Source organism: Hipposideros armiger, unplaced genomic scaffold (assembly GCF_001890085.2).
Source record: "Hipposideros armiger isolate ML-2016 unplaced genomic scaffold, ASM189008v1 scaffold_53, whole genome shotgun sequence".
NCBI lineage: Eukaryota > Metazoa > Chordata > Mammalia > Chiroptera > Hipposideridae > Hipposideros > Hipposideros armiger.
In genome coordinates, this window is record NW_017731403.1 from 59,271 (window position 1) to 87,206 (window position 27,936).

Genomic DNA, 27,936 nt, shown 5'->3' on the forward strand with positions numbered 1-27,936 from the left:
ATGCCAGCATCAGTACCAAGTGGCAAACATGACAAGTTTGCCTGGTACGTGAGCACTCACAACTACCAGGTAGGCCACGCCTTCGCGTTGCCTGGCAATAGAGCTGCGCCAGGTAGATGCCTTTGTTCTCCCCTCCCCCTTCCTGTGGGCAGTGGAAACCTCTAGGTCTGCAGCGGGACCCGACCCTCTCCTGCCTTGAGGAGACATCTGAGTCAGGAGTCCATCGCCAGATGCCTTAAGAGGACAGCTCGTGAGGGTGGAGACTGTACACCATGCAGGTGGGAGACACGGCCACAGGGTGTCTGGAGCACCCAGTGGGGTCTCTGGCTGGGCCTGAGGCTGAGCATGAATGGGAAGGGGCGTCCCACAGGGGTTGGATTCTAATATTTGTTTTTGGTGAGAGCTGAATTTGGCGTGCGTTTCAAGATTGGAGAGAAATCCAAATTAACTCTAGGAGAATGCCATGTTTTCAACGTTCAAGACTTGGGTATGACGCTGGAGGAAGGTTAGGACTTGTTTGGGATTACTTTTTCACACCTGAATCCTGGAAATCTTACTGCTGCACTGTTTTTCATTTAAGAAATAGGCCAACAACTTTAGCTCAAGTGTAATTCAAGTTAAATATCCTGCCCCACTATTTTTAAATAAACCATCAGTCACGCTGGTAGTTCCATCTATCTTGAGAAAGACCAGCTGTCCCTGCAGTTTCTCCTACCTGATTGCAAAAGCTGTTAGACGTCCATTTACTCCTTAAAAGGCTGCTCCTCTGTCTAAAGTTTCCTTATTAACCAGAAGCCTGCGCTTTTGTCTCTGTATCAAAAGAGTAAAATACTTCTGACTTACAGAAACAGCTTCTTCCCACCTGCTCCCTCAATTTAAAACCACTGCGATTTTTCTTGGTTTGCATATTTAGGTGTTTATATATTGTATAATTCATTAGGATATATGGGACATAAATTACATGTAATTTTAATGGATAGTCCTTTTGTGTTAATAATAGATTCCTAGCAAGTACATTTTATCCTGTGTATGATGACATTTCTATATACTATAGTGAATAAACGGAAAAGAAATCATGAAAACAATTCTATTTATGATCGCATCAAAAAGAATAAAATACTTAGGAATGAATGTAACTAAGGATTTACCTTGTACACTGAAAACTACAAAACATTGCTGAAATTAAAGAAGACATAAGTAGAAAAACATCACACCTTTGCAGATTAGAAGATTTACTATTGTTAAGATGTTAATATTCCCAAAGTAATCTACAAATTCAACATAGTCCCTATCAAAATCCCAATGATAGTTTTTATAAAAATAGAAAACCCCATCCTAAAATTCACATGAAATCTTAAGAGGTACAAAATAGCCAAAACATCTTTCTGACAAATGGTGTTGAGAAAACTGAATATCCACGTGTAAAAGAATGAATTTGAACTCCTAGCTCATAAAAAAATACTAATTGTAAAAAGATCAAAGACCTAGAAGTGACAACTAAAACTATAAAACACATAGAAGAAAACAGGGCAAAATCGCCATGACATTGGATTGGCAATGATTTCTTGGATATGACACCAAAAATACAGATAACAAAAGAAAAAAATAGATAAATTAGATTTCACCAAAATTTAAACTTTTATGTATCAAAGGACACTGTCAATACAATGAAAAAGCAAACAATGGCATGGAAGAAAATATTTTCAAATTATATATTTGATTAAAAAAATTAATATCAGAGTATATAAAGAACTCCTAAAATGTAACAACAAAAAGACAAAAGTAAGGATCTACAGATGCTCTGCATCTATGTCATCAGGGAAATGCAAATTAAAACAAGAGATGACTGCACACCTATCAGAATGGCCAAAATCTGGAACACCGACAATACCGAATGCTGGAAAGAATTTGAAAACAATAGGAGCTCTCATTCATTGCTGGTGGGAATGCAAAATCGTACAGCTTTTGGAAGATACTTTGTTAGTTTCTTATAAAACCTAATATACTCTTACCATTTGATCCAGCAATCACACTCCTTGGTATTTACCCAAAGGAGTTAAAAACTTAATGTGCGCACAAAAACCTTCACACTGATGTTTATAGCAGCTTTATTTATCATTGCTAAAACCTAGTAGCGGGCCGGCCGAGTGGTGCATTGGTTAGGAGTTGGCTTGGGACACCTGCTCTGAGCAGCAGGGCCCCGGTTGGGGTCCCACATGAGGGCCAGTGACACTGCCCTCTACAGCTAAGATGGTGAACAACAGCTCGACCTGGAGCTGGGCTTCCATGAGTTGCTGTGAGCGACCGTCCAAGGGCTGGCGACTGACTGCCTCAGCTAGGAAGAGCGCAATGATAATGTCAACATGGGCCACTGAAGCCACATCCTCCACAACTAGACTGAAGAACAAAAGGACAGCAACTTGTCTGTTCCCCTCCCCCAATTCCCCAATAAAATCTTAAAAACAAAACAAAACAAAATAAAACCTAGAAGCAACTAAGATGTGCTTCAGTAGGTGAATGGATAAACAAACTGTGGTACCTCCAGATAATAGATTATTATTCAGTGCTAAAAGGAAGTGAACTATCAAGTCATGAAAAGACAGGGAGGAGCTTTATATGTATATTACTAAGTGAAAAGAAGCCAATCTGAGAAGAGTGCATATTGTATGATCCCAACTAGATACCATTCTGGAAAAGGCAAAACTATGGAGACAATGAAAAGGTCAGAGGTTGCCAGGGGTTGGGAGGGTGAGGGATGAATAGGTGAAGCACAGAAGATTTTTAGGACAGTGAAAATACTCTGTATGATATCATAATGATGGATGCATCATTCATTTTTGTCCAAACCCGAATGTACACCAAGTGTGAACCCTAATGTACACTATGGACTTGGGATGATTGTGATGTGCCCATGTAGGTTCATCAATTGTAACAAAAGTGTCCTTCATGTGGGAGATATTTGTAAAGGGAGAGGTTATGTATGTGTGGGGGCACAAAGCATATTGAAAATCTCTGTACCTTCTTCCTCAATTTTGCTGTGAACCTGAAACTGCTTTAAAAATAGTCTTAATAAAAAAATGTGTTGCTGTTTTATTTTAGCTTTAAATGAGGAATTTGCTTTAAGGTATCATTTTGGTGGTAGATGGTGATAATGGGGGAGGCTGTGCATGTGTGGAGGCAGAAAGTACATGGGAAATCTCTGTACCCTCCCCTCAATTTTCCTGTGAACCTACAGGTGCCCTAAAAATTAAGTCTTAATTTAAAATTTTAAATAAAACATAAAAAGTGGGCAAAGAACTTGAATAGACATCTCTCCAAAGAAGATATACCAATGGCCATTATGCACATAAAAGATGTTCAATACCATTAATTATTAGAGAAATGTAAATCAAAACCACAATGAAACACCATACCCATTAGGATAATGATGATAAAAAACAGAAAATGACAAGTGCTGGTGAGAATATGGAGAAATTAGAACCCTGTGCATTGCTGGTGGGATTGTAAAATGGCCCAACTGCTGTGGAAAACATTAGGGCAATTCCTTAAAAAATAATGCATAGAATTGTCATATGATCCAGTAACTCCACTTCTAGGTATATACCCTAAAGAATTGAAAGCAGGGACTCAAACAGATATTTGTACACTTAAGTTCATAGCAGCATTATTCACGTTAGCCAGAAGGTGGACACAACCCAAATGTCCATCAGTGGATGAATCAAACTATGGCATGAACATACAATGGAATATTATTCAGTCTTAAAACAGAAGGAAATTCTGATACATGTTTCAACATGGATGATCTTTGAAACCATTATGCCAAGTCACAAAATAAGTCACAAAAGGACAAATACAGTCATGTACCACATAATGACTTGCAATCAATGATGGACTGCATATACAAGAGTGGTCTCAAGATTATAATGAAGCTCAATCCTCTGTAAGAACTGGAAAGATAATGAGGTTCAGGAGGAGTTATTTTTCTCTGTCGGGAACAATATCTATGGTGCCTGGCAACAGCTTCCGTCTCACTCCCAGCACCTCAATTTTGAGTGTTACATTCTAATCAGTCAGCCACTGACCTGTTTCAGCTCAGAGGAGTCTGTCCCACAAGTGCTACATATTCAGGGGGTGCTACAGTCCTCTCAGATCTAGCTTACACTGCTATAAATTCTTTGTTAAAAAACTAAGATCCTGTACATGGACACAAGGATACAGGCCCACAGGAGCTCTTAAGTATTAATGCCAGTGCCACTTTAGTAAAAGCTGTCTTTTAGTAGTGTGGAGCCAACCTGTTCCTATACTTTGGAAATATTTTCAGGTTGTAATGATGTAAAGCACATATAAGTTTTACTTCTTCCATCAAATGCAATGCCAGCAAGAACCCTGTGTGCCAGATAGGGTCAATGGAACCAAAAACAAATTTCCAAAAACAAGATATTGGGCCCTCAGTTCTATACCCTCTCCATGTTAAATACTCTCTTTTTTTATAAATACCATAGTTTCTTAATGTGACAACTGCTCCAATATACAGTAGCCAAATCACATTGCCATGACAATCGCCTGTGTTCCTTTCTGTCTCCATCTTGATTTCTTATTCCCACTGTTCTTCAAACCACCGTTCAGTCCCCCCTGACAGTCACTATTATGGTGATCTACACCTTACCCAGAAAGTTGCGCCTCAATATTTCCAATCATTAGTCCAGCCCACATGCCTGTTCATGAAGCAGCACTGACAGCTTCTATTTCTGAGCCTGTTGGAAGGAAGCAGGGGGAGGGCTTGTGGGGCAGTGTTTATAAAGCCTATAGTAGTGTCCAGTAATGTCCCGGACCTTCACATTCACTCACCACTTACTCACCAAGAGGAACTTCCAGCCCAGCAAGCTCCATTCATGGTAAGTGCCATATACAGGTATGCCATTAAAAATTTTTTATACCATACTTTTACTGTACCTTTTCTATGTTTAGATGTTTAGATACACAAATACCATTGTGTTACAATTGCCTACAGTATTCAGTACAGTGATATGCTGTATAGGTTTGTGGCCTAGGAGCAAATAGGCTATATCATATAGCCTAGGCATGTAGTTGGCTATACCAGGTAGGTTTGTATAAGTGCATTCCATGATGTTCACACAATGATGAAATTGCCTAATGAGGCATTTTTCAGAAAGCGTGACTATATACTAGGCCAGACTTTCATATTTTATATAAAATAGTACAATATTAAATCTAGGTAGACTGGAATAAGTTAAAGATACCCATTGTAATTTCTAGAACAGTTATTAAAACAATAATGCAAAGATGTATAGTTAAAAACTGGTTTCAAAAACTGGAATTCTAAAAAATATTTAACCAAAAGAAGGCAAGAAAGGAACAGAGGAACATAAAGGTAAATGAAACTAATAAAAAACAGAAAGCTCTAGATCTAGTAACAATTACATTAAATGTAAATGGACTAAACACTTCAATTAAAAAGTAAAGAATGTCAGAATAGATAAAAAAAAGCAAGATGCAACTATATACTGGAAAAAGGGAATCACTTTAAATGCAAAGACACAGATGTGTTGAAAATAAAGGATTTAAAAAGACATTCTTTAAATGGTAGTTAGGAATAAGCTAGAGAAACTATATTAGTATCAAGCAAAATAGACATCAACATGAGGATTACTACTAGAAATAAAAAGGAACATTTATAATGATAGAAGGAGAAATTCATCAGGAAGATATCACAAATATAGCTATTTACGTAATAATGAAGCTTCAAGCACATGAAACAAAAACTGACAGAATTCAAGGGAAAAATAGGCAAATCCACAATCATAACTTGACACTTTAACACCCCTTTTCTAGTGCTTGATAAAACAACAGGATACAAAAGCTGCTAACAAAACAGAAGATATTAACAAATCTGTCAACCATCCATTGATTTATAGAGAAATATACCACCCACAAAATAATGTGGTAGAATACACATTCTTTTCAAGCATGCATGTAACATTCACTAAGATACACCATATGCTGGGTCATAAAACAAGCCAATACATTTTTAAAAATTGAAATATTAATGTCTTTTGTCCAAGCAGAATTAAATTAGGAAAGCCCAAATTATTTGAAAATTAAACAATATCCTTCCAAATAATAAAAATGTCAGTAAAAAATGACAAGTGAGATTAGAAATTTTTTAATTGAATAACAATAAAAATACAGCATACTAAAATTTTCAGGATACAGCTAAAGAATTTGTTAAAGGGAAATTTATAGCTTTAAGGGGTTATATTAGAAAAGAAAGGTTTATAGGCAATCATCTAAGCTTCTACCTTAAAGAGAAAAGAAGGTGAGCAAAATACAATAGAGAACAGCCTCTTTTTAAATATTTGTATTACCTGTCAAGAGTACCTCTTTTTTATTTCTATTTTCATATTGGTATTTGTGCCTTCTCACTTTCTTTTTTTTTTTATCACCTTGGCATGTGTTTGTCAATGTTGATAGCTCTAAGAACTAATTTTGGGCCTTGTTAATCTTTTCCATTATATATTCATTTTTCATTTCTTCAGTTTCTACTTTCACCTTTATTATTTCTTTACCTCTACCTTTGGCTTACTTTGATTTTTCTTTTTCAACTTTTTAGGTTGGAAGCTTATATTTTAATTTTGAAGCCTGTTTCATTGTCTAATATGTTAAATTAAGGTTATAAAATTCCTTTTATGAACTGTTTATTTGTACCCACATATCTTTGATATACAGCTTTATTGTTGTGATTCAATTCCTAATGCTTTTTTTTTTTTTTTTTAAGCTGAGCCATCCTGCTACCTGTTGGCAGCTCAGCGGCTGCTCAGCTCGGGCTGGACTCAAACCGCTGTTGCTCAGAGCTCAAACTCTTGAGCGAGCTCCTAACCAACTGAGCCACTCGGTTGGCCCCCTCCCTAATGCTTTTTAATCCCCACTGTGATTTCTTCTTTGACCCATGAGTTATTTAGAAGTTTTCTTTCTTAAATTCCAAATATATAATGATCTCCTAGTTATTATTTTCTTATTGATTTCTGCTTTGGTCACCGTGCTCAGAATTGTGGACCTTTACTCAATTTCTCAGGCTCTTGACCTCTTCCAGAATTGGCACTTGATTCAAGGGGAATGGGTCCATTCCCCTGGGACCCAAACATAGATCTCCACTCTTGGGGTCTCCTTTTCATCCAGGATCTTCTCCCCATAATTTTCTTCACTGCCTTGTTGATTCTCCAGTGCCTTAAGTTGATTTTCATCTACTTTGTCCAGTTTTACTAGCTGTTCTCATCAAGAGGCTTGATCCAAATTATCTAGTCTGCTATCACCAAGTACAGAACTCCTGCTGATGGTGATTTTTTTATTGTTACAAGACATGTGGAAAAAATGGGGATTGGAGGATCTCATGGATAGAGAGACCAGTAAAAGACCCAGCAGGAATAGAAAAACAAAACTTTGGCCAAAGAATAGAATGAAGAGGAAAAATAAGATGATACTTGTATTAGTTATGTATTGTTGCATAACAAATTAGCACAAACTTAGTGGCTTAAAACAACACATTTATTATCTCAGGGTTTTTATGAGTGAAGGATCTAGACATTGCTTTGCTGGGCCCTCTGCTTCAGAGTTTCCCACAAAGTTGCAATGAAAATGTCAGCTAGAGCTGGGGTTTTATTTGAAGGTACCATAGAAGGATACATTTTTAGGTACACTTACATGGTAGTTGGCAGAATTCAGTTATTTGAGGGCTATCTGATGGAAGAGTTCAATTCCTAGCTAATTGCTGGCTACGTTTTCCTTGTCACATAGTTCTCTCCATAGGGCACCTCACAATATGGAAGCTTGCTTCATCAAAGCCAGCAACTGAGAGAGAGTGCTGGCAAGATGGAAGTTACAATCTTATGGAATTCAATCACAGAAATGGTATTTCTTCACCTTTGCCATATTCTATTGGTTAAAAGCATGTCACAGTTCCCACCCATAATCAAAGAGGGGGGGTTATGCAGGGATGTGAATACCAGAAAATGAAGCTCAACCAAGGCCATGTTTTACTTTGTTTGCCACAGTATTCACTCATGCATATAATTAAGTTCTCCCTTCTTCTGGAAACATCAGAGAAAATGGACAACAGACTAGAAAAACAATAGTCAATTTTCTACAGACAACTTCTGGAAAAGTATCAATAAAATGTCAAAGCCTGTAATAAGGAAAACAAGGCTAACTTTCATAGAAAGAAATTATGATTAGACACAAATTGAACTATAAAAAGATTCCTAGACTCTTCTAAGATTTAATCTGGGTATATGAGTCCCATGAAGCTATGTAGTTTAAAAGAGAAGAAAGTTCACCTGGAGGTCTTGAATCCTTATGTAGAAATAGAAACAAAACAGTATTTCTTCAAAATGTGAGTTGGTTTTGCCTACTATGGTCATCGGGGAATTTTCCATGACTTATGATTTTATTTACTTCATTAATATTTGATATGTGTTCTAAATTTTTTTTTAATTAAACATCTTATTGTAACTTTGAGGATAGAGGATGTAGTTTGTTTATCAAAGTATGTAGTCCCATTAGTTCTGGGAAATGGGGGAAAAGTAGACCTCTTTGTTCTAGCCTTTGAAACTAATTATCTAGTTATGTGAAGAATTCATGAACAATTGCATTGTTGGAAATGCTACATATGAATTTTACACTTATATATTAAAATGCACATCTATGTTAATAGATTTTTAATTTTTTTACATAGGACCCAAATGAAGATACAGAATGGAATGAAATTTTAAGAGATTTTGGCATTCTTCCTCCAAAAGAAGAGCCAAAAGATGAAATTGAAGAAATGGTTTTACGTTTACAAAAAGAAGCGATGGGTATAGTTGTGCGGTTGTTGGGCTGGATGAAGGGGTTAATACAGTTATGATAGTAATTGTATATTTCATGAACTTAGAGGAAGCAAAGGCATTAGAAATCATTTAGTGTAAGTCCCACCCCTACTTTTAATTTTTTTTTTTTTTTTAGCTGAGCCATCCTGCCACCTGTTGGCAGCTCAGCGGCAACTCAGCTCGGGCCGGGCATCAAACCGCTGTTGCTCAGAGCTCAAACTCTTGCGTGAGCTCTTAACCAACTGAGCCACTCAGCTGGCCCCCCCACCCCTACTTTTAAAGTTAAGGTGCTGACACCTAAAATTTCTAATTCATGTGCTGAAAGTTACAGGCTAGTTAATAACAGAGCGGAAATGTCCTGTTATCTAACCTAGTGAGCTTTATTTTCCTCTACTTTGTGATTGCCTTGTACAATAATACCTTGGTTTGGGAGCATAATTCATTCCGGAAACAAACTACTCGTATTGCAAGACATCACTCATTTACTACGTTAAAATGTATTAGAAATGTTTGCTCGTCTTGCAGAACACTTGCAAAACAAGTTATTCACAATCCAAGGTTTTACTGTGTTTTGATCATTTTATATAGTATGCATTATGTCAAGATTTCCAGGTACTTGGAAAAATATAAAATTTTGAGGTCAATTGATTTTCACATTAACTTTTAAATGTAGCCTGGCAGTTCTGTGAACTCTGAGGGAATAATAACACTAGAAACAAATCTGAAGCAGTCAGCCATAAAATAGCTTTATATACTGCAGAAACTGTAACATTAAAGATATTCTTGATCTCCATTTATCTAACGTATTGTTTTTTTCCTGGACATGTGACTATAAAGTAAAATTAATTTTTAAATAATTCAATTATCTACAATTTGTTTTGTTTTAGTTAAACCATATGAAAAGATGACTCTTGCACAGTTGAAGGAAGCTGAAGATGAATTTGATGATGAAGATATGAAAGCTATTGAAACATATAGGTACAGTGATTCATTGGGGTAATTTATGAGTTTTGGGGTGAACAAGTATTATAAGAATTAAACTATGAAAAAAGACTTACAGAATGCATTTTAAAAAGAACAAAACTACTTTTAAAATGACATTTTAAAATTAACTCACTTTCTAGAAGATGAATTTTTTCCCTGAATTTTTTTGCCTTTGCTTAAATTAAAAATTATCCAATAGTGTACTGCAGAACTTCATCAAGTTACATATAAGTAAAGTGGAAAATATCAATAAATGGTCAATAAAAAGAGGGCCATAATTTGCCTTCTAGTATGATGTCTGTTAAGGGTTTCTATTGTTTAATAATTAATTACCAGTCATAAATTATTTCAGAAATTAGAATAGGTGCATATATTTTCCAACTTATCCTGATATGAAAACCAGACAAAGAATTTGCAAACACAGTATGCTATAGAAAGATCTCTTAGGAATATAGGCACAAACTATTAGCAAATTAAGTCCATCAACTTAGAAAAAGTATAATATACCCTGAACAAGTGGGATTTGTCCCAGTAATGCAAAGTTGTTGTCAAGGAAGAATTCTATATCTGGCAAAACTATGCTACAAGAATAAAGGAGAAATTAAGACATTCCTAGATAAAAGCTAAGTGAGTTTGTTACTACTAGAACCGCCCTAAAAATTAGCTGCAGGAGTCCTTCAGGCTGAAATTAAAAGGGCACAAGACAGTAACAGAAAGCCAGATGAAGAAATAAATAGCATAAGTAAAGGTAACTACATAGGTAAATATAAAAGCCAGTATTACTGTACTTTTGGTTTTTAACTCCTTTTTTCCTATATGATTTAAAAGGCAAATGCATAACAAAGTAATTATAAGTAGATGTTAATGGACACACAATATAGTCTGTAACAATAAAAAATATAAAGGAGAAGGGATAGAGATGTATAGGAAGCAGAGTGTATGCTACTGAAACTAAATTGGTATTATTCACAGTAGGTCATTATAAGATAATGTTTTTTGGGTTTTTTTTTTTAAAGATTTTTATTGGGGAATTAGGGAGGAGAAGAATGTTGGGGAATTGGGGAAGGGGAACATTATGTTTTTCCAGGTCCCATCAGCTCCAAGTCAAGATGTTGTCCTTCAATCTTAGTTGTGGAGGGTGCAAGCTCAGCTCTAAATCCAGTCACCACTTTCAATCTAGTTGCTGGGAGGCATAGTCCACCATCCCATGCAGTGTACAACCAGCAACCTTGCTACTAAGAGCACACGCTTTCACTAGCTCAGTGGCAGCTCTGCTTTCACTAGCTCACTGGCCCATGTGGGAATCACACCAGCGACCCTGTTGCTCAGTGCTCAAGCTCTTAACCAACTGAGCCACTTGGCCGGCCCCTATAAGATAATTTTAATCCTTAAGGTAACCACTAAAAGAATACAAAAAAAGGGAAAAAGAAGGAAATCAAAATGGTACACTACAAAAATCAACTAAATACAAAATAGAAATACAAAAAGAAGCAGTGATGAATCAATTGAAGAACAAAAAGCATTTAAGAAGTACAAAAAATAGGGCCGGCTAAGTGGCGTGTTGGTTAAGAGCTGGCTGGGGACACCAGAGGGCCCCAGTTTGGATCCCACATATGAGGGCCAGTGACACTGCCCTCTACAGCTAAGATGCTGAACAACAGCTCAACCTGGAGCTGGGCTGCCGTGAGTCGCCGGTGTCCGCGTAGGCTGCAGCTCCCTGCTGCAGTGGGTTGTCATGGGCTACCGTGTGTAGCCAGCAGCCCGCGTGAGCGGCCAGCAGCTGCCTTGAGTGGTCATCCAGAAGCCGGCGACTGATCTGCCTCGCCTGGGAAGAGCACAATGATGGTGCCAACTTGGGCCAGTGAAGCAACGTCCTCCACAACTAGACTGAAGAACAAAAGGACAGCAACTTGTCTGTTCCCCATCCCCCAACTCCCCAATAAAAATATTTTAAAAAAGAAGTACAAAAAATAGCTAAATGGCAGAGGTCCTTCCTTATCAGTAATTACTTTGTTGTGTTGGTCCCAGACTATTGACATTGATACTATTGGCTTGGAATGCCTGAGGCACTCACCTGGGCCTGTATTACTCATATGTTGTGGCTGGAGCAGCTCTTGTGGTTCTTATTATGATTGCAGGATATCTTCATCAAGAAACCATTGAGGAACTTTGAGGAACAAAATTTATTACTCACAGGTCCTGGAGGATATATGGCTCACTGAAGTCCACACAGCCAGGTCATGGGGGAGAGATAAAGGTAGAGGTAGAGGTAGAGGTAAAGGTAGCAATAGCGATAGCAATAGCGTTAGTGCTAGAGATAGAGATAGAGATAGAGATAGAGGAGACAGAGATAGGGATGGGGAAAGAGAAAGAAAGAGAACACCTGGGGCTCAGCTTTTATTAGAGTCCAATGATAGGGTATCTAGGTTTTGAGAGTTTATTCATTATTGGCTAATTTAGAGCATAACAGCTGGAATTAGAGCACAGGAAGGAGAATCAGAGTCACTCAACTGGTCAGTTATCTGGGTTACCTAGAGATTTCTGAAAGAGGGAGCTTCATGAGTGAGGGAGGGCAGCCTAATTCCTTATTTGGTTGTTTTGCTAATAGCTGTGTCATACAGCTGGCAATATGTTTCTCAAGATGGATGTCTTTTGAAATGGATGCCTTAGAAATCAAATGCTTAATGTCAGGCACTTACACTACCATCAAAAAGTTTCATGTCAGGAACTTACATTACATATTTTAAATGTAAATGGATTTGAAATTAAATTAATCTCCAACTAAAGGCAGAAATTGGTAGAATGAATAAAAAGAAACAGAATCCAGATCCTGAAAACCAAAGCAATCTTGAGAAAGAACAAAGTTGGAGGACCCACACTTCCTGATTCCAAAACTTACTTACAAAGCAACAGTAATCAAAACAGGGTGGTAGTGACATAAAGATAAATGTATAGATTAATGGAATAGAATAGATAGCCCAGAGACTTTCTCATATGTAATCAAATGGTTTCAACAGAGTGCCAAGAATATTCAATGGGAAAAGGACAATCATTACAAAAAATGGTGCTAGGAAAACTGGATATCCACATGCAGAAGAAGAAAGTTGGACTCCTAACTCACATCATATTAAAAAATTAACTCAAAATGTATCAAAGGCCTAAATATAAGACTAAAACTACAAACTCTTCAAAGAAATCATAGGGGGGGAATGTCCATGACATTGGATTTAGAAATGATTTCTTGGATGTGACACCAAAAGCACAAACAACAAAAGAAAAAAATAGACAAATTGGACTACCTCAAAATTTATAACTTTTATGCATCAATGGCCACTATCAAGAGAGTGAAAAGATGACCCACAGAATGGAAGAAAATATTTGCAAATTAATTATATGATAAGGGATTACTAACCACAATATATAAAGAACTCCTAAAGCTCAACAACAAAAAGACAACCCAATTAAAAACATTTAAAGAATTTGAGTAGAAATTTCTTCAAAGAAGGTATACAAATGGACAATAAGCACATGGAAAGATGTTCAACATCATTAGTCATTAGGAAAAATGCAAATCAAAACCATAATGAGATTCCACTTCATTTCCACTAGGGTGCTTATAATAAAAAAGACAGACAAGAACAAAAGTATTGGTGAGCATGTGGAGAAATTGGAACCCTCATACGTTGCTGGTGGGTGTGTAAAGTGGTCCACTGTTGTAAAGAACTGTATGAGATTTCTTCGAATGTTAAACAGAATTACCATACGATCCAACAATTCCACTTGTAGATATATATACCCAAGAGAACTGAAAACGCAAAACATGTATATGAGTGTTCATAGCAGCATTATTCACAATAGCCAAAAAGTACAAAGAACTTGAATGTCCATCAGCAGGTCAGTGGGTAAACAAAATGTATCAATAGTATATCCGTACAGTGGAATTTTTTTCAGCCATGGAAAGTAATGATGTATTGATACATGCTACAACAGGATTGAATCTTGAAAATATTACGGCAAGTGAAAGAAACCAGTGACAAAAGGCCACATTTTATGTGATTCCTTTTATATGAAATGTTCAGGATGGGAAAATCCATGGAGACAGTAAGCAGATTATTCATTGTCAGGGCCAGGGAAGGGGAGAACAGGGAGTAACTGCAAATAGATATAGAGTTTCTTTTGGGGAAATTAAAATATTCTGGAATTAGTGGTGATATATACACAACTTTGTGAATATTTTCAAAATCAGTAAATTGTACACTTTAAATTATTAAATTTTATTTTATATGAGTTATATTACAATTAAAAACTAAAGATCTTGGAGGAACTGGTACTCTCATATGACTACTTTGGAAAATAGTTTGGCAATCTCCTCTAAAGTGACATATGCATTTAACATATAACTCAGCAATTACATTCCCTGATATTTACTTGAGAAAATTGAAGGTATATGTTAATACAAAGACTTGCATGTGAATATTCATAATATGCAGAAACTGGAAAAAAACACAAAAGTCCATCAATATGATGAATGAATGTGAGGTTAATGAATAAATAAATTGTAGTGTATTCATGAATACTACTTTATAAGAATAGTAAGCAAACTACTGATACACACAATAACTGGTGAAATTCAGAAACATACTGAATGAAAGAAGCCAGACACAGGAGAGTATTTGATATATGATCATCATTTTAAAATTCAATTTTTTAAAGAAAATATAGATTTCCAAAATTGACTCAATAAAAGATAGAAAAGCATAATTGAGAAGATAGGCTTCTTTCTAAAATTTGTTCTATATCTGATTTTTCTCTTTCAAGACACAAGCAATCTCTATATTTGTATAAAGATAGAAAGCTTACTAATTTATTGCATATGACATTGTTATATTTATTGATAACATAACCCCATTATTACAATCAGACAAGGATAGTACAGACAGGACAGAATGGACTCATAGTACTTGTTGTTTTAATTTGCATTTTCCTGAAGACATAGATATGGACATCCTTTCATATGCTTATTTGTATGTCTTCTTATCTATATGTCTTATGTGGTGAGGTGTCTGTTAACTTCGGCCCATTGTAAAATCAGATTGTTTTCTTATTGTTGAGTTTTTAGAGTTCTTTGTATATTTTGGATAATAGTCTTTTATCAGATGTGTCTTTTGCAAATATTTTCTCCCAATCTTTGTTAAGGAGATAGATTCCTAGAGACAACAGTTGTTACAGTGGTTTTCTGATCCCTAGAGGAATTTGATACTAGGACACAACTGCAATAGTAGTTCCACATTCCCCAAGTTTCTGGATTGCAAAAGAAAAAGTTGTTCTCTTGGCAGACCAGTTTTGCAATAGTGTTCTGGGTGTAATTCCTGGTAGCCCAGCCTAGGGCCTCCTTCATCCTTCCACTGAGTTTGTAAAGCACTTAATTCTATAATTTAAGCTTTTTGCTGCTTAAAATAGCAAGAGGGCTTTCTGTTAATGCAACTGAACCCCAACTGATATGATTGTTAGGTGAAAAATGCAGGCCACTGAGCACTAAGCCACTTCCTGATGGCAAAGCTAAACCAGTTGCTTATGTCTTTCCCTGCTCAATTCCACTGAAGTAACAAAAACAAGGAAGAGATGGTGGAAGAGGGAAGGAGAAAGAGAAGTAGTTGATAGTGGCAGCATTATATAGGGCATGGTGCCATCATTGGAACAAAAATGTATTGAAATTTTTGCAAGATATTAAGCCAGTGAGATCAAATTGAGGAAAGCTAATGATAATGATGCAAAGCACTGAATGCAAACAAAATCTGGCTCCGAAAAGATCTTTGGAATAACTGTATGTTCTGAATATCTGGGACAATAGAGGGACAACTGAAGGACTTCAGTTTGAGTACTGTTGAGGGCCCTAGACTTAGCTTGCTATTCTTGGCATTCTCCTCTAGGCTTCACTTTGCTTGGATTACTTGTTATGTAGAGTGGTTTTACCTGACACGTTTCTAATATGTGAATTAAGGAAAGAGTGTTAAAATATACCCAGGATTTTGTATTTATTCAGGTATGGTTAAGCCAACAGATTAGGAGATAATTGCCATTGAACAGATAGTTTTGTTACTCATAGTTCTTGAGAATTAAGTGGCATGCCTCACAATGCAGGGCCACACAGGGAAGCACCAGAGTTGGCCAAGAGGCAGAAGAAATGAGGGGATAGAATGGACACCAGCCTTTATTGTAGTTTTCATGGAAAAGGCAAGGTCGGAAGGGTAAGTACTCGTAGAATTTGGATTGGTTAGTTTGGATAATTTTGGCATGCATTAGGCTGTCTCTAATTGTCCGGTACCCAATGATTAGGGCAGGGGGATGGTGGCTCAATTTAACAAGGAGCTCTTTGAGGAATTGGGCTCTGAGCTGGTTGGTTTGCATTTGAGGAATGTGCTCCCCAGTGAGTTGTTGCTGTCTTTAGGAATTATTGTAGTTAGACTTGGGAGGGGCAGTCTCTCCAGGATCAGCAAGGCCCCAAATGCCAGAGCATAAAGAATGCAGAAAATAATGTAGTGAATACACAGAGAAAGAAGGAGAATAAGTACTTCCAGATAGCTGAGATATATCTAATCAGTAACTTTTAAGAAACTGGCAGGTGTATCAGAAACCATTTGGATTTGCTTCATGAATCCAAGCATTCAACAACTAACTCAAAGTATGTACATTTTGAAAGAGTAGTTTAAGAAAGTTTTAAGGCTCTCTCTGGATGAATGACCAGGTAACATGGAATGCTCACTGTGTGGTAGGCACCATCCTAAAAAATTTACATGTGTTTAATCCTCCACAATCCCATGCAAATTGGTATTAGTAGTATTCCCAGCTGCAGGTGGGGAAACTGAAGTTTAGAGAGATCAAATAACTTGCCCAAGTTCATGCTGTTAGTAAGTGGGAACTGATATTTAAACCCAGTTTAGTCTGATCTTGCAGTCCAAACTCATCACGCTTCTCTACCACTCTCTACCTGCAATACATTTTATAACAATAATTATATATTCATAAAGGTTTTGGACTGAAGGTCAGCTTAGCATGATAATTAAGAGCATGTAAATTTGGATAATAGTAGTATTAACTTTATAAAATTTTTGCAAGAATTAGTTAACATAGCGCACTTAAAACAGTGCCTGGTAACATAATAAGCACTCAGTAAACATTAGCTATTATTACATATATTCTCCCTTAATAAGTATTTAACCCATGTATGAGAATTTATAGGTCTAATGTCTAAATAAAATCTCTGTAGCTATGATTAAGACCTAGTCATAAAAATAAATTTATATGTTGCAATACCCATGATAACACAAATTATATAAACAGAAATTGGCATTATAACAACATTAATAGTTATTCTATCATTCTTTGAAGTGTTTGATATGTACTAGTATTGCATACATTGCCCTAAATTGTTACTGTATATGGGAATAACCTTAAGAATATAACAACTTTCTTATGTAATTTAATTTTATTATTTTAATTAGAGAAAAGCGATTACAGGAATGGAAAGCTCTTAAGAAAAAGCAAAAGTTTGGGGAGTTAAGAGAAATTTCTGGAAATCAATATGTGAATGAAGTCACAAATGCAGACAAAGATGTATGGGTTATAATTCATCTATACAGATCAAGGTAACTACCATAGAATTTTTGTAAAATATTTAATATATTAATGTTTTAAGATATGTATTTTTGGCTTTCAAGTTTTATAAAGCATATACAACAAAGAGTACTCATGAAAAAGAAATATATGTATATACACACATATGTATAAAGTCATTGGCTTCAGGGATTAAATTAGTTATTTTAATATCCTTTCATGTCTAATTTTAAAAAGTTTTCACACTTCTTGGAAAAATAAGCATTCTTTGGTAGTTAATTTAAAAAATTTATGGAAAATTTCAAACATACAGAAAAGTAGAAAGAATGATAAAATGAGCACCCTAAATACTGGCCAGGTAGATTCAACAGTTAACATTTTGCCATATTTGTATCATTGTGTGTGTGTGTGTGTGTGTGTGTGTGTATGCGTTTGCAAAACCATTTAAAAAAAAATTACACATAGCACAATACTTTTCTCCTAAGTACTTCAGCATGTATCTTTGAAACATAAGGGCATTTTTCTATAGAACCACAATACCATTTTTTCACCTAACAAAATTAACAATACTTCCTAATAACATCTAATACCCAATCCTTACTCAAATTTTCCCAACTGACTTCTAATTGTCTTTAATAAACTCACATATTTTTGATCAAGGATACAATCAAGGATCACGCAGTGCATTTGAATATATCACATCTCTTTGGTCTCTTTTAACAGAATAATTCCCTTGCATTCCCCAGTCTGCCCCCCACATCCAAACAATTAATTTTAAAGTGCCTCGTTGTGCTAAATATAACCCATATGTCCTCAGGTTTCACCAGCCTGGTGTAATGAAAATTGGAAAGAGTGGATATTTCCCCAAAAGTGGAGCTGCAAGCTCCTAGAGTTTCACAGATCTCTCACAGAAACAGCACCCCTAGCTTTAGGTCCTAGTCCCTCTGCCTGGGCTCCAAGCCAGTCCAGAAACAGAGGCCATGACAGTAGCCCTCACTGTCCTTATCTTATTCTATGAATAAAAAATGTGTTCTCTCTTTTGGTCCTCAGAGAAATTCTGTACAGAGCAATTTATGCAAATTAGAGCCCGGTTGTTTACCAGCTCACCCAGTTCCCCAGACAAATTTTGATAAGAGGACATCATGCCCCGTAATGAAGACTTTATTTTTACTGCAACTAAAATGCATGGTGATTAATTTTTTAGTAGTTTAAAGCCTTAGAAGGAATCATTTCCCATCTTTCCTATACATCTGTTTAAACCAATTTGGAGACTTGCTGACTTTGGTTCTTCACAAATATGTAAAACACCAACATTTACAATGCTAGGATCTGTGTGTCATACATGTTATATATGGATGTTTGTTCTGAATTACCATACCCTGGTATAAAATTATTTATTTTAATGGTTATTTCTAGATAAATTACTAGTTTTGACAAATAATTTTCAAAAACTCATAAAAAAGGTTAAATCTATTTTAGCCTCAGCTAGGCTATTTCAGCCTGTCATATGCTTTAGTGGATTCAAAGAGTAAAGATCTGTTTTTATAACATTTTAAATATTTGTGAATTTCTCAGAAGGTTTTTTTGAGGGTAATCTATGAATGTTACATAAAATATTAGTTTTCTTGACATTAAGAAAATGCATTTATGTGTCAGTATATAGCTTACATTTTAAGAAAGTTGATCTATAATCAAATTTATAAAACAGAAACGAATTATTTATGTTACAAATATTCTTTAGAAAAGTCTAGTTTTTAATAATGGATTTACTCAACTTTTTCATATTATAAAGTGAAGTATATCTGTTAATTTGTATTTCTATCTGCCTTTTATGAACTTCACAGGAGGGTAAGTTTGTTTTTAACTAGGTTCCTCAGTTCTGTAATTTTTATATTACTTTGCCACTAAATTTATATAATTGGGCCCACTCTTCACCCAAGTGGAAGCTCAGCCTACTTAGAATGCAGCGGTTCTCAACCTCCCTAATGCCGCGACCCCTTAATACAGTTCCTCATGTTCTGGTGACCCCCAACCATAAAATTATTTTCCTTGCTACTCTATAACTGTAATTTTGCTACTGTTATGAATCAAATGTAAATATCCTTTTGTTTTCCAATGGTCTTAGGTGACCCCTGTGAAAGGGTCGTTCGACCCCCCAAAGGGGTTGCTACCCACAGGTTGAGAACCGCTGCAGAGGAACCTAACTAACCCTGGGCCAGTGAGCCTTGTGGATCAGCTTAAAGTTAGCTTTGATTCTGATTTTATTCCATCTTACAGCTGTGCCCAAATTCTAATTAGGGTCTTTTACATTATTCCTATAACCAACTGCATAGATTGAACCTCGCATACCATAACTAGGCCTTTACCTTGTTTTCTGATATTAGAGGTCTCCCTTATGTTTTACAATCCTTATGGAGTTAAATTCTGGCCCCTGAACCCTAAAACCAAATTTGCTCCCCTACTATTGCTTCAGAACTATCTTCAGGCAACTACTTTCTCCCAGCAACACAATCTGTTATGCCATAGTCTCTTAATTCCATACTTTTGACTGCCACCACCAATGCGCACCTGCCATTCACACCACTCACCTCATAAGAGTCTGTCATACCATTGACTCTCATTCAGACCGTAATGATAAAATTCCTCTAAATTAGATAGTAGTTGATTCATGTCACCTATTTGAGGAAATTTGAAACTTACAAAGTCAATTTATGTCATTGTTTTGTGTGGAAAATTGGTATTTAAGTTAGGCAGTACATTTCTAATATTACTGCTAGTAGGCCACCCATTAAAACAAAGCAGTGTCTAGATTTGTAGCAGGTTATAATTATCAAAAGAAGTGATGTACATATATTCTAAAATGTAAATTAAACATATAATGCATTTAACTTGTTTTGCTTAGCTTCTTGCTCCATAAATTGGTATATAACACCACCTAGTACTGAGAGGATTTCTGAGGGTTTTGTAGGTGCTGGAGATGCAAAAGCATATATATAAGACATCTGTCTCTGCCATTAAAGAAATTTCAGTATGATAGAGGGAGACAATTAAGTGCAGTAATAAAGTTTTTTAGATGCTATGGTTGAATTCTATACAGAGTAAAGGTACTGAAGAGGAAGTAGTAAGTTCTACTCTTGGAGGAGGGAAGTACAGAACTTTCTATATTACATCTATCTATCTATCTATCTATCTATCTATCTATCTATCTATTTATCAGTAGATAGAGATAGATCCATCGATCTCTATCTATCTATCTATCTATCTATCTATCTATCTAGATATCACAGTTTTTTTAAATCCATTCATCCACTGATAGACACTTAGGTTGTTTCCATATCTTGGCTATTGTAATAATGTTGCAATGAACACAGGGGTGCAGGGATCTCTTCGACATAGTATTTTTATTTCCTTTGGATAAATACCAGAAGTGGGATTGCTAGATGATATGGTAGTTTTATTTTTAATTTTTTGAGAAGCCTTTATATCATTTTCTATACTGACTGCACCAATTTGCATTCCCACTAACAGTGCACAAGGATTTCCTTTTTTCCATATCTTCACCAATATTTAGATAACAGCCATTCTGAAAGGTTTGAAGTGATGTCTCATTGTGGCTTTGATTTGCATTTCACTGATGATTAATAATGTTGAGCATCTTTTCATGTACTTGTTGGCCATCTGTATGTTTTTGTTTTTTGAAAAATGTCTATTCAGATCTTTTGCCTATTTTTTATTTTAATTTTTTTGCTATTGAGTTGTTCGAGTTCTTTACATATGTTACATATTAGCCCCTTATCCAATATATGATTTGCAAGTATTTTCTCCCAATCAGTAGGTTGCTTTTCATTTTGTTGATGGTTGCTTTGTTGTACAGAAGCTTTTTAACATAAAATGGTCTCATTTATTTATTTGTGCATTTGTTGCTTTTGCTTTTGGTTTCAGATATAAAAATCATCACCAAGACCTATGCCAAGGAGCTTACTATTAATGTTTTCTTCTAGGAGTTCTTTGGTTTCAGATATTACATTCAAGTCTTTAATTCATTTAGAGTTAATTTTTGTAAGACAGTGGTCAAGTTTCATACTTGTGCATGTGGGTGTCCAGTTTTTTCTACACCATTTATTGAAGAGATCGCCCTTTCCCCATTGTATATTCTTCACAGGCTCCTTTGTTATAAAAAAAATTATAAACCGTATATGTGTGGGTTTATTTCTGGACTCTCTATTCTGTTCCACTAATCTATGTGTCTGTTTTTTATGCCAATACCATATTATTTTAATTGCTATAGCTTTGTTAGTATAGTTCTGAATTGGAGAGTGTGGTGCTTCTGGGTTTGTTCTTCTTTTTCAAGATTGTTTTGTCTATTCAGCGTTTTTTGTGGTTCAATACAAATTTTAGGATTATTTTTTCTATTTATTTGAAAAGTGCTATTGAAATTATAATAAGTATTGCACTGAATCTGTAGATTGCTTTGGATAGTGTGGACATTTTAACAATATTGATTTTTCCAATTCATGAGCATGGAATATCTTTCCATTTGTTTTTTCTTCAATTTCTTTCATTAATGTCTTGTAGTTTTCAATATACAGGTCTTTCACCTTCTTGGTTAAATTTATTCCTAGGTATTTTATTATTTTTGATACAATTGTAAATAGGATTGTTTTATATATTTATCTTTCTGATAGTTTGTTATTAGTGCAATGGATTTTTGTATATTGGTTTTTTATCCTTCAACTTTACTGAATTTGTTTTTTAGTTTCAACAGTGTTTTGATGGGGTCTTTAGGGTTTTCTATATATAATATCATGTCACCTGCAAATAGTATCAGTTTTACCTCTTTCTTTCCAATTTGTATGTCTTTTATTTCTTTTTCTTTTTTTTAAACTTTTTTATTGGGGAACAGCCATGGTCATTGGTTACACATTGCTTTCATGCTACAGTGGCATAATTGACTCTTTTAAGGAGGGTGCAGCTCACAGTGGCCCAAGCAGGGATTGAACCAGCAACCTTGCTGTTATTGGCACAATGCTCTAACTAGCTGAGCTAATTGTTCACCCCTATTTCTTTTTCTTGATTGATTGCTTTGGCTAGGACTTCCAATACTATGTTGAATAAAAGTGGTGAGAGTGGGCATCTTTGTGTTGTTCCTGATCTTAGAGGAAAGGCTTTCAGCTTTTCACTGTTGAGTATGATATTAGTTATGGCTTGTCACATATAGCCTTTATTATGTTCAGGTACATTCCTTTGTATCCACTTTATTGAGATATTTTTTAATTTGTGAAACAAGTTTATCAAAAATGTATTGAGAATAAAAGCCAGAAACTGGTAAAGAAAAACCAAATAAATAAAACTCTTCTCCCAAATGTTAATAAGAACTTAATGTATTTTCATTGATTTCCATTTACAGAGTTTGTTTAAATGAAGCAAGAGCTCAAATATACATGTAAAGTAATTTGAGTGCATAAACCTGTATTTTCCTCTGGTCATTTCCATTTGTCTGACCACAACGAAATAGCATTTTTTTCTTAGTAACTAACCTTTATCATTTTTTTTCAAAGCATGCATTTGATTTTCACAAGAACTACAGTGATTTTCCTTGTCCCTCTTTTATTTGTTGATTTAAAAAAAAGTGCAATTTGCACAAAGAAGTGTAGAGGGGGAAGTATAGAAAAGTCCAAAAGGCTCGCCACCTGCCTGGAGCATGTAGTATGCCTTGGCATTAGTCACTTAGGAGAGCTTTGACTATGGGTGTGACAGGTTTTAGAAGTTGAGAATACAAAGGGGAATAAGATGCTTCTATGGTATTGTGAAAGAGGCCGGTTAAACATTATATATGTAGTTTTGAAAAGACATACAAAGCTCTATAAGAGAAGAAAACAATTTTGTCTGTTCAAAGAAGCTTTCCCTTATGAACACAATTCACACTAATTTTCTTTTCTTACACTATTTCAAATATGCTCCATATGAATGATGAGGAAATGAGTAGAAAAGGAAAGTAGAGCTACACTTCTATCAAATTTAGATTTATATTTAAAAAATACAGAAGATCAGTTTTGGTGTTTTTTTTTTTTTGGTTGAGGTGGGAGAGGAGATGAAGTTCATCAGCTATTGATATCAGAATGGATAAGATTGCCCAGTGAATGTGTCCAGACTGAAAAGAGGGTCCAAAATACAATCACAAGGAACATCTACATTTGAGACATAGACAGGAGAAGACAAACAAGTAAAAAGGAAATTAACAGAAGTCAAAATAAGAAGGCCTTTCAAGAAGAGAAATAAACATAACATAGATATTTTTATTTTGTTTTTCATCTGGACTATGTATAGAAGGAGAGAACATAGTTAGCAGAAGGGGACAGAGAGTTGTAAGGGACTTTTTAAAATTTTAGTAACTTGAATATCTTTATGTAAAGTGGAAAAGGATAGATTGACAAAACAGGAAAAGAGGGAAGCAGAATAACAGAGAAAAGTCACATAAGAAATGGAAGAAATAAGGGATAAAGTAGAGGGTCAGCTTTCAAGCAGTTTGATGAAGTTGTGAGTGAGTGATAGACTGGGAGGAAAGAGGCTAATTGAAGAACAGGTGTAATGGGAGTTAAATGATAGAGCAGGAAGAATCGCAGGTTTTGGTCACACTTCCAATCAATTTTAAATTGCTAATGAGGAGTAGTTCTGGATTATGGGGACAGAATGTAGCATGCAGAAGGATATCAAAGAAAAATGTGAATGATATTTGTTAGAGTAAAGAAATTCAAGGAAGTTTGAGATAAGGAATTTTGGATGTGATAATCCCATGTGAAAATAAGCCTGTGATGGTGACAAGAGTTGGGATCCATTTGTTTAAACTCAAAACTGCCAAGGATTCCCTAATGGTGTCCTCTGTGTTTGTTCGTTTTTCCTCCTATGTCCTATAAACTAGACACTGCCTCGATTAAATTGATGCTAAGTCAAATGTGGTTAGCCTTAGTTAGGCATCAAATTCCTATGGTGGCAAGCTTTATTCCCAAGCTATAATGGTGTTTGTAATAAAAATCAGAGGACTCTATAGTTCATAATTACAAAAGGTAACAATAGCAGATGATAATTGATATGTTCTCAGATGTTATTAAAAGAATATCAAAGATATATTTTTGTCATAGAGATGTTTTGCTTATTTTATTAGACTCAGTAGTTTGTTTTTTAAAGATATTTTGTGCACTGTTTCTCTTTTTAGCATACCAACATGTTTGTTGGTTAACCAGCATCTTAGTCTCCTAGCAAGAAAGTTTCCAGAAACTAAATTTGTTAAAGCCATCGTGAATAGTTGTATTCAACACTATCATGACAATTGTTTACCAACAATTTTTGTTTATAAAAATGGTCAGATAGAAGGCAAATTCATTGGAATAATAGAATGTGGAGGGATAAATCTCAAGCTAGAAGGTAATGATGTCATTTTAAAATTTTTGTTTATAAACAAAAGTGACAACTTCAGTAAATTAACAAATATCATGGAAGTTTATTTCTATAAAACATGAGGTTTTTTCCCTTCTATTCTCCTCTTATATGCCTACAGATTAATTTGTTAAAATAATACTCTTATAACACCCACTTGCTTAAATTCTTAATGTTTCCTTGTCTCAAAATAAGTTAAAAATTCAGGATCTTCTGCTTGAGAATTTCAGCCTACTCATCTAACTATATTGCTCAAAGCTTTCTAGTTTCTGCTCCAGCCAGGCTGGTCTTCAACCACTATCCCAGACACAACTTACACATTTGTACCTTTATACTTTGTTTCATACTATTTCCCTATATTCAAAATGCCTACTCTTTATTCTCACTTCCAAATCCTATTCCTTCATGGGTCTTCTAGGTTTTCATTTATCTCATTATATGGTTCTGGACCAATTCAAAATCTGTCTTCTGTTCTCAACTGAGTTTCTACATACTTTCCAATTTTGTTGGTTAATCAATTCCCTTTGAGTTTTGACTCCCTAACAAGTACAAGGACCATGCCTCCTATTATGTTCTTTTTCATGATACACAGCACAGGACTTTGTGTTTTTAGCTTCTTTAATGGTTTTTACTTCCTGACCTAGTTCTAAGGCCATATCTTTCATTTAGTCGTTTCTCAGAACTGCTTTAATTTTATATTATTAAAACCTTTTTCTTTTAGCATCATGTTAAAGTCATTGTGAATAGTTGTTTTTAACAGCTAGCTTTTCACTCTATTGTCCCCTTGAAACTATTTTTGGCCTTACTGAGACCTCCAATACTTTAATTGTTCCAGAATTACCCCCTTTTCCTTCTCTTAGTCTCTAAGGCCCCTCTTTGTACAAATTACCACCTTGTTTTTTCAGGTTGGACCTCATTGTTTTAATTTTAAAAAATTACAACATAAGAGTAAAAACAATAATATAGAAAATATTCATATACTTATTACCAAAAATGTGAACATTTGTTCATGTTTGCCTCAGCTGTTTTGTTTTAATTGCTGAAATGAACATACAGATATAGTTGAAGTTACCCATATTAATATTTCAAGTACAATTATGCTCCCTTCCTCCCTAGAGGCAAGCATTATCATGAATAATGCGTTACCTGGTCCAAGGGTTTTTTTTTTTTGGTATATTTAAATTTTTTGGTCATAAAGTACACATCATAACATGAAATTTATCATCTTAACCATTTTAAAATATAGAATTCAGTATTATTAACTACTGTTACCATGCTGTATATTACATACTCAGGACTTTATTTTATAAATAAATAAGTTATTTTATTTAACTGCTTTAAAGTATGTAGTTCAGTGGCATTATGTGCACTCAAATTGTTGTGCTACCACCACCATTATCCATCTCTAGAACATTTTTTATCGTACAGAACCACAACTTTATACCAATTAAACAATAACTCCCAATTCCCCTCTCCCTCCAGCCCCTGACCACTACCATTCTACTTTCTGACTCCATGAATTTGACTACTCTCAGTACCTCATATAAGTGAATCATATAGTATTTGTCCTTTGTGACTGGCTTATTTCACTTAACATAATGTCCTCAAGGTTTATCCATGTTGTAGCATGCATCAGAATTTCCTTTCTTTCTAAGGCTGCATAACATTTAGACCATACTTTGTTTACCCATTCGTCTGTTGATGGATGCTTGGGTTGCTTCTATCTTTTGGCTATTGTGCATAATGCTGCTGTGAACATGGATGTACAAATAATCTGTTCTAGTCCCTGCTTCCAATTCTGTTGAGTATATACTTGGAAGTAGACTTGCTGAATCATACGGTAATTCTATTTTAATTTTTTGAGCAACAGCATCCTATTTTCCACAGTGGCTTCACCATTTTACACTTCCACTAACAGTGAGAGTGCAATTTCTCCACATCCTCACCAACACTTGTTATTTTCGGCTATTTTAAAAAAATAGTAACCATCCATTTAATCTGTGTGAAGTGTTTTCCCCACTAATTTTTAATGTTTCCTATGTTATTTTTAATGGTTCAAAAAAATGTTTCAATTTGTATCTAAAGTCTTTACTATGTTCCACTGATCTATTTGGCTATTTCTGAATTAATACAGCATGGTGTTAATTACTAGAGCTGTATAACAAGTTGTCTCTTAACAGGGCAAGTCTTTTTCAAAATTTTATATAAATATTGGAATTAGTTAAGTTCTGTGAAAAATCCTGTTGATTATTTATTAGAATCATATTTAGAGATTGTTGGAGGCTTGATATCCTAATAACAGTGAATATTTCTATTCATGAATTTTTTTATTTTTTATTTTTGTCGTCCTTTTTGCCTGAGGTATGTCTATTGGTCTCTTCAAAGAACCAACTTTTGATTTTGTTGGTCACCTCTACTGACTTTGTTTTTCTACTTTTGCTAAAGTCTTTTCTTCATTATATCTCTCTTTCTAGTTTCCTTGGGTTTACTTCATTGTTCTTTCTCTAGCTTCTTGATTTGAACTTTTAAGGCACTTATTTTCAGTCTTTTTAAAATAAAAATTTTGCCCATAATTTAAAGTGTAACTTTGCTCTATCCAATGCATATTTTCATATTGTAGCACTTTTATTGTTATCCAGTTCAAAATATATCCTCTTTTTCACATTAATTTTATTAGAATCAACTTGTGTTTCATATAAATGAGAAATTTTGTTTTCATTTTTCCAAAATTTTAATCTAATTTAATAATGGGTTATTTATTGCAGAACTTGAATGGAAGCTAGCATCAGTTGGAGCAATACAGACTGACTTGGAAGAAAACCCCAAAAAAGACATTGTAGATGTGATGTTATCTTCAATTAGAAACACTTCTATTTATGATGACACCAGTAGTTCTAACAGTGATAATGATGATACCAATTAGGAATATTTAATAAATAGCTTTAAAGTATTTATGTACTGAATGTTTTATTTGCCACTACCTTTATAATCAGAGATCAGAAAATTTATAGATGTATTTTAT

General features: G+C 35.0%; 1 protein-coding gene across 1 annotated transcript; it reads left to right on the forward strand.

Moving 5' to 3' along the window:
- Nucleotides 1–27,865, forward strand: PDCL2 (phosducin like 2). Its single transcript, XM_019640742.1, has 6 exons — nt 1–69; nt 8,750–8,870; nt 9,770–9,860; nt 17,369–17,512; nt 24,694–24,902; nt 27,680–27,865. Exons 1-6 carry the CDS (start codon nt 1–3, stop codon nt 27,835–27,837), a joined length of 792 nt encoding a protein of 263 aa, XP_019496287.1. The 3' UTR covers nt 27,838–27,865.
- Nucleotides 27,866–27,936: the final 71 nt, after the last annotated feature.